Source organism: Suillus plorans (assembly GCF_016647745.1).
Source record: "Suillus plorans strain S12 chromosome Unknown HD556scaffold_5, whole genome shotgun sequence".
Classification (NCBI taxonomy): Eukaryota; Fungi; Basidiomycota; class Agaricomycetes; order Boletales; family Suillaceae; genus Suillus; species Suillus plorans.
In genome coordinates, this window is record NW_024537389.1 from 616,239 (window position 1) to 635,015 (window position 18,777).

Here is an 18,777-nt window from a genome sequence, read left to right on the forward strand (position 1 = left end):
TGACCACAACCACCTAGTTTAGTCCTCTCAAGGTCCTCTAACATTTTCCGAGCGTTATGCGCTCTCACGACAGCAGTCAAGATGTCAAAAATTGTGCGTCTAGGGTCTATCATGATGAAAGACCAGGCACTCGCACAAAGCTTCGCTATACCTCAGAGGTACCGGCATGCGTCCACTCCTCTCAGTCGACGAAGATTCGCGGTACGACAACGGCTTTGTGAACACAACGCACGTTTGAGTTAGTTTAGGCTGGTCATAGTATACAAACTCACTTATTTCAGTGTGATTGCTTGAGTGCTGCATTGGATTCGATCTGACTTATAAATAATTGGCCAATAGTCTCTCCTGGCATTCGACATTGAAGTTGACAAGTTCCTCCTTTTTGAATAGCGGGTGCCTAATAAACTGACAAAGGTGAACGGAGGACTTCCGATTGGACGTAAAGAAGTGAACCATCAGCAACCCGCAACTTGGATTGGTGAAGCAATTCAATGGAAGGGCTATTTCCACATCCTGCGGGAGAAATGCTGGAGAGTTATCCATGGCGCTCGATTCTATCACCCGGCGCCATTTAAGCACGGGGCGGTACGTTTTGAATCGTCGGAGTGAGCCGTCGTGGAACGAACTATATAGATCTGATAAAGTCTCGTATCAGTCGGATTTGTCTGACTCGAGGATCAGCAATTGCTGGTCAATAGACAATGGTCATTTGGAAGAAAATTGGAGAGGGATGGATGTGACATACAAGTTGCTGTCTTGGCACGCTAGACAGCAGTCTCCCTGTCAGATAGAGCGTCGGTAGCTGTCGCAGTCATGGACTTGAAGCATCATCAGTTGAACTTTTGGAAGTAGTGGCCTGGGCCATTGAAGTTACTAAGCAACTAGTGGCGGCCACCAGTATAGAATGACATTAGTCAGTAGCTCTCAATCGGTTCAAGGTAGTCCAAGGATCTGGCAGATGTCCCCTCGTGATGATTGTTGTATGCAACAGTCAAGTCTCGGGACAAAAGACCGTCGGAGAGTCCTCGGTTCCCAGAAGTTGCGTCACTTTAAGGTACGCGACTATCTCCTTCAAACATATGCAATTCAGTTCAATTCCCTCGTTCAATATAGACTTATATTTCTTCGTGTAGTCCTTCATCAGGAAACCCACTGCCGAGTGAAGTGACTTGTAGCAGCGTGTAGCACAGTGCTTCTTTTGAATCAACGGTAGCAGCTTGTAACAGCCAGTAATAGGCGAAAGGACTAAAACCTCCATACTGGCTCCGGGAATTTCGAACATGCCACAACGTGTCCGTAATTCTCAGTAAGCGATCACGATTATGAGTTTATCATAATCTTTGCGGCACGATAAGATGATGGTGATCCATTCAATAACTTTGTCAGGCAGGAATATTGGGATTGAGGCAGAGGGAAACTAGCGATAGTACAGGCTCAAGAAACTACTGGTAACTGAGAATAGCATGGAAGGTCTCTTTATCTGCAAAATTATTCACATAAAACTCCCGTGCCAGCTGCAGACTATTGTCGCAGTTCATGCTCGCTGATACCTCTCGACCGAACTTGGGAATTAGCTGGATAATCTGACGTACACTTTCCAGAGGTACGATGTCTCCCAAAGCAGTGTTGTTGGATCGAACACGGTGGTGAACTAAGAACATGTCAGTCACAGGCGCGGGAGTAACAATACGAAGCTCGTCGAAGGTGCTGACTAATGAATGAGAAAAGTTGAAGAATTCGACATAAAGGAAAGGCTGGTTCAGATGGGGGGCTTTAGTAATAGGCTGGAGGATAGATTTGACTTGGACAACGGCATAACCTAGCATTCAAGTGTGAGAATCTAAGAAGTTACGAGCAAGAGTATTAGACGTACGTTCGGATACTGCTGGGGAAAGCAGTTCACCACTTTCGTGAGAAATAAGGACGGTATTTCCTCTTCCAAATGGCATCAAAGAGCTTGGTGGTAGCGCCTGAACGGTCTGAGCAGGACTAACAACACGGGCATCTTGCATGGAGCGTCGCTGTATGCGAAAATTTTGCCAAACACGAAGGTGATCAAAGGAAAGGGAGCAGTTGGGGCGACAAACTCGTCTTCCATTGCGCTCGAGGTAAGATCTACCAGAGATCAGATCACCCAGCGCTGAACGGAGATCAGGAATGCGAAAAAGCTGAGAGGCTTCTTCAATAGATAAGTTGGGATAATGCGGACGGCAAGCAAGCAGGATTGCGACAGAGTCGTCAGAAGAAATATGAGAGCGATCTTTGATGAATAGTGAAGTGATTGGTTTGCCGGCACCGACATACTGCTCATCAGGCAGAACAGTAGAGATCCAGGTTGCTTCAGGGTAGTGGAGCGTCATTGCGTGTGCTTCTCTTGACATTTCGTATATTAAACTTGCCCGCTGCGATTTGAGAACTGTGTAGAGCTGGAAGAATTGCAGTTTTTCTTGACGATCGAGGAAGTGGCAGCACTGACCATGAAAATCCTTGCGGTTGGTCATGCGGTAAGGTCGTTTCGCATGGGTGATGTGACAGCGCTCAGTGATATCACTGCTCCATTGATATGGGGCACCCATAGAGCGAGTACTCTGGGTGACATGTTGCATCAACTCCAGCTTCGGAATCTGAAAGTGATTCAGGGGACCGTTCTTGCCACGGCGACCGCCAGCTGTTATGATGGAAGCCTTGTAGTGGTGAAACTCGCGTAAGGCCTCAGTTAAAGAGTGTAACGTTTCTTCGTAGAGGAAGAGGTTCTGAGCTTGAAATATGAATTCTGTGATAGCGCGCAGTGCGCATGCAACATTATCGGGAACAGCACCAACGATGACGGCAGGAAGGAGCTTCTCAAGGTCTCGATGCTCTCGACCAGTCAGCTGCTTCAATTTAGATACACCGTTTGCCCAATGGCGCACACCTACACGAGGTTGAAGAGCTGATAGCCGACGATCGAGTTCCGCTCCCCCCATGATATTTACAGACCAAGTAATGGGGTGGTCGAAGAAGAACTTGTGCCATTGATGAAGGGCATCCGGCGTTAAAAAGCGGGATGGACATGCATCGCCCCAATCCATCCAGTATGGTTCAACTACGCCATTCAGATGCAGTGACTGACACGTCTTATAAAAGGACGCAATATCGCAGGGGTCAGAAATTGTGCATGCCGTTTCGATAGCGTCAAGAGTGTGCGAACGAGTTCGAGGAGGGTGCGGAAGAGGGTCCCCAAATTGTGCAGAAACGGCGAGGGAGATTGGTGAGCGCTTCGAGGCAGTACATGAAATAAGGAGTTGCTCAGGGTAGTCGGCTATCCAGGCAACCAAAGGGGTATGAATCATGCGCAGATCTCCTTTTGGGTCTGACATGATGCAGCCATCACGAGCGGCAATCTTCAAATTACGGGTGACAATTGAGATCGCGAAATGATAGACTCGTGCAGATAAAATTGCATGAACAGGCCTCGAGACGTTGAGAAATTTAGGTATTGGGAGGTAGGCGACCAAAGCGAACGCATGTGATGTTGCTTTCATGCGAACACCCGCATGGATATTAGCAAGTGAGATCAACAGGGGATGCATCTCCTTGTTTCCGGTTCCGATCGTTAGGGGTGTCTTGTCTGAAGCGCCAATTACACCAACAAATGAATGGCCTGGAGGAAGCTGATCCTGACGACTTGTCGTTAATACAGTGAACGCTCAACATCAGTGGGTGCCACCCACCTGTATCTCCCATGCATGATCAGCACTCATGAACTCTCCATAAGCTCGCTGTCTATCTGGACCCTCGAATTCTTGATATGGCTGAAAATCTATGCATGGCGCAAAGACTGGGTTGGCGAAAAGATGCTTGACGACTTCCAGGCCATCCCTCCAATATAGCATCAACGGTGCATTCGTCTTATAGGAACCGACCCTAATTTGTTGGTGGTACCATCGAGGAACTTTAGGTAGTCCTTCGATCCGAGCTTGCAGATCCTTAGATGTACTGAAAGAAGGTGGATTATTCTTCGTCTATATCTATCATTAATATACTTGTACAAGAAATGTCGATTGATGACTTACATGCTCGAGGTGGAGAAAGGCATCAATTTCCTTTTGCGATAATGCTCCCCTTGAAAGCCAGCCTGCGAGGTCAAACTCAGATTTCGATGCAAAGGGATAATAAATGTTTTCTGTATGACGGATGGTAGCATATTCGTCGTCGTCCATTCGCTGAAGATGGTTTTGCCCTCCAGGTTTGGTAATTGGTATATTGGGGTGGTACTCCCTTAGCGTGCCAGGACGTGGACCTGCAGAGGGATCAACAGATATGAGGGGGGCGTCACATGCTGAGTCGACCGCAGTGTATTCGACATGCGACATCATGGGTTCCTCGACATCGTCCAAAGGATCAAAGTATTCCCCATAGACTAGATACATACTGAACTATAGTCGCAGTTTGAGTGAGAAATACGTACCTTCTTGGTCAGTTTCTGGGTCGTCAAGATAGTCTTGTGAGAAACGATTGTGTTCCTCGAAGTCCAGAGCAACACCTTGGACAACTCTTTGACCACAAATAACAGAGGCTGACAGATGGTGAATAACATCGTCACTGTTTTCAAATGTATCTGCGCAGTTGGGGCAAGTAAATGCGTGCCCATCGTTAGTTGAATGGGGTACATCAAAAAGAGACAGAGACATGCTGATGAATATTCGGGGGGATTCGTCTACTGACACTTTGGAGTTGAGGAACGCCCTTATATATGTGTCTGAAATCCCTTGATTGCCCAAGTCTGTCAAATCTGGTTGTCTTCTCGTGAGCCGTCATTGTTATCAAGTGATCAGGATCATTCATAACACGTACCAGATAACTCATCTCCTAAGTGTATTGTCTTTCCGGCATTGCCATTGTTCACTTTTGTGAGAAAGAAGCACTACGATCATAATAGTTCAGCGCTCACCCCTCTGTTTTCCTGCCATTGTGCAGATAGCTCCATTACTCACCTTCTGAGTGTCATACCAGGTGTGGTTCTGTAGATCAGATTGAGTTATCGTGAATGAGATACCCAGATTCACTTTGAAGTTGAGCCAATCACGAGCTGCTCGTTCGTCTACCCCATGAACCCGAACCATATGCTCAGGCTTGAAACTTAGGTGAGGGTTTCACTTTATCAGGAAATCTGACTTACAATACTCTCTGGAATTGTGCGTAGAGGGTTCGGGTTACTGTGAATGGGATACCTATGGCATGGCTGGTTGCGGAGTATCGCTGGACTTTGCAAAATTTTGGCAAACTCATCCTCACACCGTGTGAGTTTTCCATTTGTTGATCCAAGTATCACTATCAACCTTGCATGCTATTGAAGAGTTTCATGCCCTGCAAAAGCAGCACTGGCAGTTCAGTTGCATCAGGGAGCACTGGGTCGTTCAAGAGGTCCGTTTGTTATTAAGAGCTATTTTAACTGAGCATAGCCCACTCACTAACTGTGCACTCCAGTGCTTCCGAGTTGTCGCCTCTCACGCCTGAGGCACTTAACAGCTCTCCCATTTTGAAGAGTAGCCTAAGGGCTAGGTCTGTTCATTATCAAGATCCATTTTGCTCGAGTGCATCATTTGCTTACCATGTACTCCAGTGTTTCCTTGCCTCCCACATCTGAGGCACCTAATAGCTCTCCCATCCTGAAGAGTAGCTCTTTCAGCTTAAGGGCTAGTTCCCCAGCGACTCCAGACAAGCATATTAGGTAAGTTTATTCAATGAGTGTCTTTTATGTACTACATCAGCAGCCATTCACACTAAGGACTCCAGCGTTTTGCCGCCTCTTACATCCAAGGCGCCTGATAGCTCTCCCATTTTGAAGAGCTGTGCCTCTTCCTGCTGGAAGACTGGTTTCCCAGTGACTCCAGTCAAGCCTAGGTTTGAACATGAGTTGTGTATTTTAGAGTGGTATTCACTATGACTTTTCAGAGTATCTACTGTTGGATCACTGTCTGGTACATATGAGGCGCCAGCTAGCTCTCCCATCCTGGGAAGTAGTTCCCCCATATCACGTAGCTCCCCCATTGTGAGGGGTAGCTCTCCCACCGCGAACGCTTCACCCCTCTTTACCGCCATATTGGATGAGGGTAACCCCATACTAGATAACAAATCCAATTCTCACAAGAGGCCGTATGAATACAGCTTGCTGCCAGATCACGATGAACTTGTGGACCGTGAGAACTTTCCCATGAAAAAACCCAAGCTATTGCTCACAACCGTACGTCTCCTTTGGCGCGCTTACCTGGATGCAGTTCAAGAACTTATACATGTGTTAGTTCACTTGCGATCGACCCTGTGATACTGAAATTTATTTCAATCAGCGCATGCTCGAACTCTCTCGTATCAGCCATCGGACTTTCGCTGCCAAGATGGAATATCAGCGCCTACGCGCTGAAGAACTAGAGCTGATCACGTCCCTCATGAGAGACGAAATGGAGGAGTCCCAGGCACATTTGAAAAGGGCCGATCTTCAAATAGGTTCACTCCGGAACAGCCTTCACGATGCAGGAGTGGCAGTAATAGGGAACAAAGGGAGAAAGGATGCCAAGGAGAGCGGATATAGCAGGATGTTCCCTAGTCACGATGACCACGAGGTTGATGACAGCAGGGAGCCATACAATTCTTCGGTTTCTTCTGGATGCGATGGCAGTGTTGATGGGAAGCAGACGGCAGGTGAGGAGTCATATTACTAATGTCGACTCCACCCATTCAAATTCTCGTGTTCGATTACTCTTATCTGACCGTTTATAGAGTACATATGTACATATGTAGTCTGCTGTAGTATCACTGGCGGTACAATTATGAGAATATGAATCTATCTTCTGATGGCACCTGACTCCTATCTCGACAATTGTGGCGCAATCATAATTCTATCATGGGTTCAGAACAAGCGCCTGGCTAGAAATTCATACTTGAGCTGAATCTTACGGTTCTTCTTCTCATTTGAGTCATCAACTCGTGCCTCATGCCGCGATCGATAAAACAGTGCCAGTGGGCCTGTCAGTTCAATTTCAAGTTGAACCGGTCGTGAACTGCTCATTCATCTGCCCGCAACCCGAACCATTGGTCCATATGCATTATTTAAAGGTGTGTTTTCACTTTATCAGGTAATTTGACTCTCTAACGCTACTAGTACTATGCCTCGCATTGCTGGGCATGGGCGTGGGCGTGGCAATGGTAGTAGCACCCCTGGCGCACAACCCAATGTTCACGAACACGGACAGCCTTCAGTCATCGCCCCCTTTCAACCAACTCCGTTTCAAACAAGTCAAAGTGACTCGGGAGTCGCGACGGAACGTCGTATCGCTGCAAACGCTATGTTACAGGTATGTACTGCGCTGTACTTCAGTGCATTATCGATCCTATACTTACGATGATTCCAGACAGAAGGTCCTGCTGTCGACACGTTGCAGCACCATCAATCTCGCCGCAGAACAGCCCAGTTACCGCCGCAAGAGCGCCTTAGGCCATACGCGATCCCATCCTCAAGTTCACGCACCTCCAGCCAGCGAACGTCGTCGAGGGCCTCGATGAGCACAATGTCTCTCGACGACCTCGACGACAATGGAAGCAACTCACAGCGTGCGAGGCGTGGCTCGAGGAACGCTACCATGAATCCCTCAAATATCGGTTTTTACAGTGAGAAGGATAAAAATAATATATATCTTGCTCGGAAACTCATCGTGCTTGACATGATCCTTGAGTCTGGGTGGGAGAACGATCGCAGGGTGCTGGAGGCCATCGCCACCGAGTGCCTCTCTTCAGCATGTGTGAGGAGCGGCCATGGTATGTTTTTTTTCATTGATCATAAATGTGTACTTACTTGTAAATAGATACCGAGCCTACGACTAAAGTCCTCAAGTTTATAATGGACGAACTCTCAAACATACGAGGAAAATTGGTTCAAGAAGCCGAAAGCTATCTACCGGCCCTTGGGCTTCAGCCCGACTCGGGTACCATAATTGGAGAAGACGACACGGCGCGCATAATAGCGCGTGCGAATGTCCTGCTGGACGAAAGAAACCTTCAAGACTACTTTTTGCATGGCTGGGACTCTGATCGCTCGAAGATACTTGTATTTTCGTCCAAACCTTACTTCGATTTTCATGAAGGCTTTTGGTTTGGGCGAAATTCGCCTTTCATCAACGACCCAGCGTCGAGAACGCAGATCTCAAAACCCTCATGGTTTATGTATGAACTCTCGGGCGCCGCAGTGAGTCTGTTTGTCGAATCCTTGGATACTACTGACTCATTTTTGTTTGACGCTAGTTGAATTGTGTCATACGCCGTATTGCAACAGGCCAGCTATCGAAATCGAAAAAAGTGCTGTACTTCACCACGGACGAGTTTCAGCCAGTCGCAATTGGAATCCGGAACGCAATGAAGCGATATTTGGATTGCCCTGAGCTTGATGACGGTGAATTCTTACCACGCATCACCGCTCACCATGAGCACTGTTTGTAAGTGTATGAGAGACGCAAAAAATGATATATTGACTTCGTGTTTACAGAAGAGTTCTTAGGTCTCGTACTGGGGAAGGATCGCCTATGAAACAATACAATATATATGTCCCATCCTCCTCATCGGAACTATACCGATCGAGGACGAATAACTCCTCAGCAACTCTTTCAACGTCTTCGGCTTCGTTACCGTCGCTCACATTCCATCAAGGTACAGTTGCATCGTCATCATCGTCGTCGTCCAATGCATCATGGTACCCTCATGGTGTTGTACAATCGCCTCAAGTAGCGCAATACGCGCCATACCTCCCCGGTGATCATGATTGCAGTGGTTACAGCGGTGAAACACCCTCAGGTTTAAGTTCGCTTTATCATCATGTCCCGCCGGAGTCGCAGCCATTTGAAGAACCCGAAGTTGTGTCAGATCAGGGTGATGCACCACCATTCACGCAGGATGACCAACAGAACGACAATCAATTTTTCTTTACGCCGGGTTCAAGTGCGCTTGCAGGTTGGGGTGGTAGCATTACAGGTACTGGTAGTTGGAGGGGTCCAATGACATGATGGTCTCGTATTGTTATATTCGATGTCGAAGGGTAGCTCATTGTTTGTCCTGCTGATAATCTATTGTAGTACTAGTATACGATTCTTGCGATTGTACTATCTCAAATCTAATCACAACGGCAACGGTTTGAATGATCAATTGACTACTGCATTAGGAAGCAAAATCGAGTCCGAAATCGAACGGTTCCGTGAATTCGAACAGCCGACGTTCAAAATCTATTCTAACTCTAAATGGCTTAGCACTATAGTTATAGTGTATTACAAGTCGTTACAATTTGATTCTGTAATAGTCGACTGTTACAGTACCGCATTCTGTTACAGTGCTTCTGCTTGCTACAAAGGACTTCATAACGCAAGATATCCTGCTGATGTTATCGAAGCGCCCACCAGCTGCCAGGGTTCATACCGTTGGCATGGCCTCCACTCATTCACCCCTTTGGCTTTAAACATATGAACACCTCGACGTCGCGCACTGTCGACCGTACCATATTACGTAACATATCATACGTGTAAAACGTATGTAAGCCCTTGTACATAAGCCACGGGGCCAGGCGCCAAGTATCCATCATGATGCAACACGCATGTATCATTCTACCACGGTACGATTAGCGAGTCATGGTGGATTCAAGCCTGATGTGTCCACCCATCTCCCCTTCGGACAATTACAGGATAGTGTGGTTATCGAAATAGGTCTCTGTGAGTATCTGGGACTGGGTGTAAGCACACTGACCTACTAGAGTTCCCATAATATTACTACATAATTAGTAGTAGTACCTGTCCGGCCGAGTGATACTCAAGCACAACTTGGTATCACTGCGTAACAGTCAAGTAGACTCGGAAGTCGGCTGTCGTGAAGTGTCGGGGGTTATCATTGTACACGCAGCGCAGCTTGAGCGGCGATTGCTCGTGAAGTGAAACAATTAATTGCAGGGAACCAAAAAAATCCCGACGAGGACGTGAAGATTGCATCGCTTCGAGTGCATAGGCTACAGAAGTTCTAGTAGTAATAACACAGCCGGTCACTTCACATCTAACACCGCTTTCTTTCAAATAACTTTAACATTCTCGACAACAGCGATGTGGTGTACACCTCCATGACTTATCCTAACATGCTCCAGCTCGCTCTGCATATCATATTATCCTGTATCCTGAGTTTCACTGTCGCCCAGAACCCAGTCGATACATATGCTCCGACAGTCAATGTGAATTGTCCAGACACACCCAACTCGCTCGTGCGGACCTTCACTTCACAGACTCAGGTTCTGAACACATCAGAAACGGATTATATTGCGTCCAGGGAGTCCTATATAATCTCAAACGCGTGGTCTAACTGGCTTGGCAATGCGTCAGATATTGGATACGACTTCGAAAGTTTGGGAGGCAAATTTCCCAGAATTGGCATCGCCGTCGGAGGCGAGGGATACCGCACGGCACAATATGGCGCAGCAGTATTGTCAGGGTTGGATTGGAGAAACACTACCGCCAGAGAGGCGGGGACCGGAGGACTGCTGCAAGTCGCGTCTTACCTCTCGGCTTCGTCTGGTAAGTATTCTATCGGACAAATGCTCATTGCCCGCTTCGATGACACTCACCACCGTTATCTTAGGTGGTTCATGGCTACTCGGGTCACTTCTAATGAATGATTGGCCCTCAATCAATGAACTAGTTTATGGGAATGCAGAAAATCTTTCGTCATGGATGGTAGACCTTGACTTAATCGTGCCATCGTCGCCATCAGTCAGCGATGGAAGTAACCAAGAGTATTGGGGCAGTATCCTGGCGAGTGTCGAATCAAAGGCAAATAATGGACTGTACGTTACTTCACGGGAACATTGTACATCAATCATCACGCTGATATCTGCCTTTTCAGTCCTACCAGTGCGACTGACCTATGGGGTCGGATGATTTCATATCACTTCTTAAACGAAACTACGCGAGGAAACTTCTATACCAATCAGACTGGCCACGGCGCTGGTCAACTATGGTCCCAAATGTCTCTCCTACCGAATTTTCAAAATTACACAATGCCATTCCCGATAGTAGCCACTGACTCACGCAAAGCGGGCTCAGGGATAACCACGAATGTCCCCCTGAATTCAACTGTTTATGAGGTCAGTACTTAACACATAAGCGCAGGAACGCATTTAGACATGAATGGTGTAGATTACACCTTTTGAGTTCGGGTCGTGGGATCCAAGTCTTTCAGCCATGCTACAGCTGGAATTTGCTGGGACTTATTTGACAAACGGTCTTCCGGCGAACCCATCAGCTTGCGTTGCTGGTTTTGATCAGGCGAGCTTTGTTATGGGTACAAGTTCCAGTTTCTTCAACGTATGTCATGTTATTACCTGGGAATTCCTCTGTTCTCGACCTGACTTACTGTTGCAGGCGGTCTTGAATGACACCGACGGCAACTTTGGGTTTGATACCTCTGATGGAGATGAACAAGGCATGAATTTTATTTTCAATCAGTTGTTATCGCATACGCCTTCCAGTGTCATGAATGCAGCCAATTGGCCTAACGTTCGTATCATTATCTCGACTCGCAACATCCACCTGACTGTATCTACAGCCATTCAAAGGTGTCAATCCTGGGACTTTTCAAGACTCATCTGCGGACCAGCTCGAACTTCTTGACGGAGGTTCAAACTACGAGAAAGTTCCCCTTAGCAGCCTACTTGTTAAGGCTAGGGGACTGGATGTAGTAGTCGTCGTTGACGGTAGTGCGGATGATCAAAACTATTGGCCAAAGTGAGACCTGCCGGCAATGTACGATGAATAAATACTAACTCCTGCCAGTGGTACATCACTGCTAACTACCTTCGAGCGGATATCATCAGTGCTCTCGTCTTCGCATCAACCGATGCCACCCATACCTGGAACTGCTGCCCAGTTTGTTTCCACAGGCGTCAATATGCGCCCAACGTTTTTTGGTTGTAATCTCACCCAAGGTCAACCGGATTACCCCATCATCATATATCTCCCTAATGCGCCTCCGTTTGATGGACACGCGCCAGCCACGAAGTACGCCACGCGTCTTACATCATTCAAAGATAATGCTGATATCATTTTTGCAGCACTGATGATACACAATTTTCCTACACATCCAAGTTCACGGCCGTGTTCATAAATCAAGCGTTCTGGAATACCTTGGCTGGCTTCGAACCAAAAGCAACTTCCTCTGATCCGAATTGGGGGCGATGCTTGCAATGTGCGGCAATTGATCGTGCAGTTACTCCACGATCAGATATCTGTTCGCAATGCTTTGCGCAGTATTGCTACGATCCAAACAATCTTACAAGCCTATCAGAACTCCCAGACAGACAATTTATATTCGTGAACCCCGATCCTAGCGGTCTGCAGAAAGTTAAACAATGGTTAGAAGGCGATAAGAGTTTATTGGCAGGGTTCATTGTTGCCATCATAGTGGGTATTGCAGGGATTGTCGGTTTCATGTGAGTGATCACAGTTATTTGGACCTGATGACTTAGTGATTGTACATAGTTTCTGGTGGCGGAGGAGGAGAGCACGCTTGTCTAGGTATTCTCGTGTCGACGAGCTCCGAGAGGATGACGAACCTTGGAAGTACTACGATGGTAACTCGTTGGAATTAACGCGTCGAATGTCAATAACATGATACTCTGAGGTTATCACTGCACATCTTTCCTGCATCACACACTATGCTTCATGTTGTACTACTGGACACTGGTACTGTTGTCATTATATACCCCGGAGTCGCACTAATAACACGTTAATTAACACGCTCTCGATAACTCGATGCGACCGTTTATATAGTACACATCGTAGACAAATCCACGCCGTGATCGATTGATCAATTGATGAGATCGTTGGAAGGCGACGCGGCGCACTTCCTGAGCTCGGCGGTCTTCCGACTCCGTGAGAACCGTATCTATTCATTGCTATCAAGTGATATATGCACTAGTAGCTACGTTGGCCTCACAAAGCTTGCAAGTGCTGTTTGCATATCAATTATCAATTATATTCCTTATTCGCCGCCATCACGCGTCCCGCTTGACTCTTGCCTTCTAACGCCGTCCTTCCGTCATGCGGCTGTCAAGAGTCGTTCGAAGGTACACCACTCTGAGGAGTTAACGTGAAGCATCTTCTGCTCAACATAAATTACACACTACCTCGAGCTGTGAACCGCGGATGGTTGGGGACTATCACCAGCAACCAACTTTACTGCTAGGGCATCGGCTTGAAATCCATGAAATTCGAGCATGTAAAAAGATTACATAGGACCTTTCGAAGATATCCCTTTGCAAGCCCTTACTCTGCGCCGACAACAGCGGCTTGGAGCCCCCTGTGTGGAAAAGGAGGGAAGAAATAGCGGATGTACCGTCGAACTTTGATATCACAGGATAAATTGATGGTGGCTGGCGTATTAGTTACCTACTAGTGAGTGTAAATTTTCTCCTTCCCCCCGTCCTGAGTCCTCATTATTGCATTGCGTTTACCTGTGAAACAGGTAGACCATCAACATGGCAACCTATGGTGACCGCCGCAAGCAGATTGAGATACGATATTCATTCTCAAACTTCAAGGGCGTTTTGACCCCATAGTTCAACAAAAATAATGATATTGTCCACTTAGGTGAAACAAGATCTGAACATGGTTTCACAAGCATACTTATAGCTATGGAACATCTTCAAGCAAATTCCTTTCCGCATGAAATTCCATTTACTCGCCCTCGGTATCAACCTCCCCGAGAGTTTTGCTATGGCATCTCGTTGACTTTTCTCTTCTCTTTCGTGTCCTCTAATTCATATTCGGCCACGTTGCACTCGCTCCTATAAAAATACAAGCGATAGAAGTTAGAACTTGCACCTCGAGCAATGACCGAACTCGTGCACAAATCGGGAGTCGCCGACTCGGAGGACCATCACCATTATCGCTGCACGGCTCCTGTCACAAGAGTACCCATTCTGAGAGGCCCGCGGCACGAGTGAAGAAGTCAAATACCTGTAACAGCCCCCATGCCTGACAACACTCAGTACTTGACCAGATAGTCATGCTGTCGGTACTGAGAGCACTTACATCCTTTCGGATATGTTTCTGCAGCATCATGTTGTTTTGATGGCGTAAATCTCAGGGGACTTGCAGCTGGTGAGGTGTACCAATTTGCCGTCACACAATACGCTGATACTCAGTTGGGGTGGTGAACTATGCACTTGTGTGCCGATAATTGGCATCTGGCTGTGGTAACAACGTGCTTTGATTGTTCCACATTGTACGCTTCCACAGATTCCCCCCTCATGTTAGTCACCCTCGTGATTGACACCACATGCCATGGTACAATTTGACCACCGCGATCACACTGTGGGTGCTTTAAGACAATCAGCCCATCCACAGCTCAACATTTCAAGATGCGCTGTGGTCCTGCCAGACAACTCTTTAAGTAGCACGTCTGCTCAATCCCTTCTTCCCATCGTTTCACCCTTCTCCTCATAACTAGTCATTATCAAGCTGCTTGGCAATTATTCCTGTCTAGGCTCAAAGGTCGCTCTGAATTTTATTACTCCTTCATCTCTATCAGCACCCCAATTATCGAGTGCTTTGCCCGAAGTGCCAGACGTCATGCCTCTCCCCGTGCCTCCCATCTCTCAGATCGTGGGGGGAATCAACATCAACGCGGCATATTTGACTTCAGATCCTCTTCACCCTCCTTCTCACTTCGAGCTGGCCAATCCTCCAGGTGCAGAGGTATCCATCCCGCAACTCCCTCTACTGCCATACGTGAACGGTCCCTTTCGTATCTGGCGCCCTCTGTCAGCGGGAGGTTTTGCCAGCGCTATCGGAGCTGAAGACATAGCATCAGGTCGCTTGCTGTGCCTCAAGGTTTTTAGGAAGGATACACTCAAGTACCATGGTACAGGAAAGGGTCTCCTGAAAGAGTTGGAGGTTTACAAGCGTCTTGCGTCCTCGAGGCAGTGCTGTCCTGCAACGATATTCTTGATGGAATTAGAGATGTCCTTTCAGACAAAGAAAAACGTTTGTTTCGTCATGGTATGTGCTTCTCCCCTGTGCGCCATTTGAGCTGTTTTAATCTGTTGCAAATACTTAGGATTTAATGGCGAATGATCTAACATACTATATGGACAACGAGTCTGCACATTGCGTCAAGAATGCTCGCAGGTGGAGCGCGCAACTAGTAAGTAGCTGTTGTTCTTGGTTTTCAATGTCTCACCACTCCCTCTGAAGGCGCTTGGCATCAATGCTTTACACAACATGGGCATCATCCATCGTGATATCAAGGCGGAGAACGTTCTGATCGATATACGACAGAACGTGCGTGTTGCTGACTTCGGGCTCAGTTATATCGGCGAGCCAAAACCCCTGAATCCATGGTGGGATTATTCATCCAGCGTCAAGGGAACTGAACATTGTATGGCGCCTGAAATCCTGCGCAACGTGGAAGAACCGGATTCTATGAAATATGGGACGCCCGTAGACTGGTGGGCATTCGGATGTGTCCTGTACCAGCTTGTTTTGCCGCCGGCCCATAAGGTACGTGCTGTGTCTTGCTTAGTCGCTATCATACTGATATAACCCCGCCAGGAGCTCTTTGATGGGAAGGACTCCATAATGAAGTATGTTGCTTGGCACTCTGAGCATTACGGAACATTCGACTTGTTCCCCGCATTTCATCAACTTGATTCCCTTGTGGCTGATTTACTCGTAGGGGTAAGCTTTTTACTGTCTATGTTACAACACTGTCACTTACCTATACCGTGATAGTTGCTCCATCCCCTTTCCATAATGCGGTACGGGTTCCGACAGATTACTAGCCACTGGTATTTCTTAAACGATGATGGCACATCGGAATTTCACGGGGCCTGCTCTCGCGGTAGGTTAAATTTGACTTATCTGCGGAACATCGTACTTATAACTTATTGCAGCTCTCCAGCGCGAAGAAGAGCCAGAGATGTTACCGTACTTGTGGGATGAGGAGACTAGTGCTCAACCAGCAAATATCTGGTGCGCCCAACCTTCTGGGTTGTTTACGCTTCCAAATGTAGATTGGAGAAAGCCTGGCAGGCCATGAATCGTTTCTTTCCTAGTATGATGCTTCCAGTTTGTAACGATTTCATCATGACTTTCTCTATATCAAGCTCTTGATTCTACTGCGCCTCCCTTCTTGCTACAAGGAATTCACATTCATTTATGTACCTTAGCGTCTGTAGTTTCTATGTTTCTGTTTTCATACATCCTCAACACTCTTTATTCTATTGTTTGTTTCTTATCCCAAGAAGTTGGTGGACTGAAGGCTTTATTCTCTAACGATAGCTGGTTCAGAAGATTGACTAAGATACAGGAGTAAAGCCGGGCGCGCATGATATTGCCAGAGTACGATGCTTGACTCAGGATATATCCTAGGCTATTAGAAGGTGTGTTGACCATGGCCAGAATATTCATGTTAGGCAATTTCCTCTATAATAGTGTTGCCGCCGAGGCGAATTGAATCGAGGTAGAAATCGACACAGATCGGACTAACGAATTGAAACAATTTGCACCTCGTTCACCTCGCGATTTGGAAACGAGTTCGGAGTTATACAGACCGATAGTCCAACCAATGAGAAGCTAGGGATTTTGCGTGCCCACAACGACCGTTGAACGACGATTATTTGCAAGTTACTAGTACACGACCAGCAATCATACTAATTATAATCAATATCTCTTGCATTCTGGAGTAACTCGTTAAGCTCGCGAAGATTCCCAGCAGCCATTAACTCGTCAACTGCTCTGAGTCACAGGTCCAGATATCGTGTAGTCCCGCTCGTCAGCCACCACTGGGTCCTCCATAAAATTGAGGCGGTCTTGCTTGTAAATGAACTTTAGGACTTGTAATGCTTCAAGTGTCGCCGGAGATAAGTTGCTGCGCCGTAGAGTGCAGGTCTCTTTGCTGGATGAAAATATGCGCTCGGAAGGCACAAATGAATGTGTATCTAAGGGTATCACTATGGTTAGGAAGCGGTATCGCTGCGCCCGCGCCCTCGCGCCCTGCCCGCTATCCCGACGCCAATGCTATCATGCACACATACACCGAGATCCCGCCGCTAGTCATCGCGCTCATTCCCACTGTCCTTGCCTTGAAGCATCAAAGAAGAGCTGATCTGTAGTAGTAGAAGGACCCAGTTAGTACAGCGGCCTGTAGAACCAGTAAGCACGATGACACTCACCTGTGCTGTGGCCTTTCGTTTGTATTCCTAGTGTACTGCATTAGCGCGGGAGGTTTTCCCTGATGTAGCACGTACCTCTTTGACATTGGTAGACAGGTTGTTCCAGTAGAGTGCAGATGCACTAGCCGGTTCACGCTGGTGACCATTTACTTGCCAATCGAGCGTACACAAATTTCTATGAAACAGATCAGAAAATACCTTAAGCAATATCAACTAAGAAAACATACCGAGGCGTCACTTTTGTGCCAATACGCATTGGTTTCACACTCGGTTGATGAGCCTTCTCCTTAGCGGGCGCAGGTATGTAGAAAGTAGAAGCTAACCAAATTTCGTATTGTGGCCAGGTGTGATGGCATCCGGATGAGCACTGATAGAGGGTTGTGAAGACTCGATGTCGAAGGAACGAAGGTGGACTCGAAGAGGTCAACTCGGGCGTCTTCACGTGCAGCACGGCGTAGAGCAGATGTAAGAGTGCTAGATAAGTCATACGAGTGTTGATAGTCGGCTATCAACGATCAGTTGAGGAAAGGAGCAGCAGTGCTAGTGCTAGTAGCAGTGCCGCCTGCTTGTACTGCTAGCGGGGGTGAGAGGTTATCTGATCTTTATATCTGTAGCTTGGGACTTGTGCCATGAAACCGGAGGCAGATCACGGAGTCGTCGACGCTTGGCTTAATGTATAGGGAGTGGAGACACTGGAACTTCGAGCGAGAATTCTGTGGTGATGAAGAAGATACTTGTCGATGCCTGCAGCAGGTTGTGATACAATGGTCGTAATCAATTGATTGCCGTCTATTTTCGAGCAGGTAAAGTAGATAGCACCAGCAGTGCGTATCATACGTAGGCTAAGTCCGTAAATGTCAGAAGAGTTAACGCACCAAATGATTCAAGCAAGCTGACACGGGTCGGACTGGGTCCCCGGTCCACCACAAGATCATCGATAACCTCAAACGTCTCGACTGGTCTTGTTGCGAAACACATGATCTCCTTGTCCTTCGAACACTTGCCGCCCTCCGAGGTGGTAAATCTGCCAGACCAACCACATGGTAGACTGTACAAGTAAATCGCATGGGTAGGTTGACACGAATACCTGCGTCGATGGCTGAGTAACCGGGAGTTATCAAGGTGAAAGTGAAGAAGGAGTTGATGGTACCGCAACCTGCTCCGTCGAAGACTCTGTGAGTTACCTTTGATTATATATGTGCATATAATTTTGACTAACCTGTTTACTACATAGTTGATTGTATACCATCTCGTACTTTGTTATGTGTTTCTGATCGATCGTGTTTGTTGCATGATGAGGATACTACCTTTCACGTGCTGTTTCGTGGTCTCCGCTCATGCTTCTCATCCGCGCTAGGACGCGATTCGTTGGAATTCCTGTTATAGGCTTTGGAGTATTCGGTGCCTGGACATAGGGAGGCCGGGGTCGCATTGCCTGCAAGTGTACTGAGGGAAATGGGGTTGAGGGAGCTTGAGCAGAAGGCCGCACGCATACCAAACGATCTCTGAAAGCTGTCGTATCAGGATGCCGAGAAGGAGAACGT

General features: G+C 47.3%; 7 protein-coding genes across 7 annotated transcripts; 3 read left to right on the top strand and 4 right to left on the bottom strand.

Annotated features, from left to right (window-relative positions):
* Positions 1-1,410: 1,410 nt before the first annotated feature.
* HD556DRAFT_1489651 (uncharacterized protein) lies at positions 1,411-4,274 on the bottom strand. Its single transcript, XM_041308781.1, has 4 exons — positions 4,056-4,274; positions 3,776-4,004; positions 1,874-3,688; positions 1,411-1,819 (listed from the first exon to the last, which is right to left on the bottom strand). The coding sequence occupies exons 1-4, from the start codon at positions 4,200-4,202 to the stop codon at positions 1,443-1,445; spliced, it is 2,568 nt and encodes an 855-aa protein (XP_041165719.1). The 5' UTR covers positions 4,203-4,274; the 3' UTR covers positions 1,411-1,442.
* Positions 4,275-5,594: 1,320 nt separating this feature from the next.
* HD556DRAFT_1437890 (uncharacterized protein) lies at positions 5,595-6,701 on the top strand (the record flags this gene model as incomplete). Its single annotated transcript, XM_041305767.1, has 4 exons — positions 5,595-5,713; positions 5,779-5,886; positions 5,938-6,277; positions 6,330-6,701. 4 exons carry the CDS (start codon positions 5,595-5,597, stop codon positions 6,699-6,701), a joined length of 939 nt encoding a protein of 312 aa, XP_041165720.1.
* A 3,140-nt stretch (positions 6,702-9,841) lies between these two features.
* On the top strand, positions 9,842-12,770 carry HD556DRAFT_716221 (phospholipase B). Its single transcript, XM_041311393.1, has 9 exons — positions 9,842-10,574; positions 10,639-10,843; positions 10,903-11,143; positions 11,196-11,363; positions 11,421-11,555; positions 11,605-11,783; positions 11,832-12,056; positions 12,110-12,487; positions 12,537-12,770. The coding sequence occupies exons 1-9, from the start codon at positions 10,127-10,129 to the stop codon at positions 12,667-12,669; spliced, it is 2,112 nt and encodes a 703-aa protein (XP_041165721.1). The 5' UTR covers positions 9,842-10,126; the 3' UTR covers positions 12,670-12,770.
* A 1,470-nt stretch (positions 12,771-14,240) lies between these two features.
* Positions 14,241-16,186, top strand: HD556DRAFT_716285 (kinase-like domain-containing protein). Its single transcript, XM_041311394.1, has 6 exons — positions 14,241-15,059; positions 15,118-15,204; positions 15,255-15,560; positions 15,612-15,737; positions 15,792-15,900; positions 15,953-16,186. The coding sequence occupies exons 1-6, from the start codon at positions 14,631-14,633 to the stop codon at positions 16,096-16,098; spliced, it is 1,203 nt and encodes a 400-aa protein (XP_041165722.1). The 5' UTR covers positions 14,241-14,630; the 3' UTR covers positions 16,099-16,186.
* Positions 16,187-16,787: 601 nt separating this feature from the next.
* Positions 16,788-17,030, bottom strand: HD556DRAFT_1227563 (uncharacterized protein; the record flags this gene model as incomplete). The annotated part of the gene is made up of 1 exon (XM_041297168.1): positions 16,788-17,030. A coding segment is annotated over one exon (243 nt), but the record flags the coding sequence as incomplete, so codon positions are not given.
* A 135-nt stretch (positions 17,031-17,165) lies between these two features.
* HD556DRAFT_1332641 (uncharacterized protein) lies at positions 17,166-17,725 on the bottom strand. Its single transcript, XM_041301808.1, has 2 exons — positions 17,461-17,725; positions 17,166-17,408 (listed from the first exon to the last, which is right to left on the bottom strand). Exons 1-2 carry the CDS (start codon positions 17,718-17,720, stop codon positions 17,261-17,263), a joined length of 408 nt encoding a protein of 135 aa, XP_041165724.1. The 5' UTR covers positions 17,721-17,725; the 3' UTR covers positions 17,166-17,260.
* HD556DRAFT_716473 (uncharacterized protein) lies at positions 17,718-18,711 on the bottom strand. The gene is made up of 3 exons (XM_041311396.1): positions 18,453-18,711; positions 18,109-18,406; positions 17,718-17,977 (listed from the first exon to the last, which is right to left on the bottom strand). Exons 1-3 carry the CDS (start codon positions 18,480-18,482, stop codon positions 17,880-17,882), a joined length of 426 nt encoding a protein of 141 aa, XP_041165725.1. The 5' UTR covers positions 18,483-18,711; the 3' UTR covers positions 17,718-17,879.
* Positions 18,712-18,777: the final 66 nt, after the last annotated feature.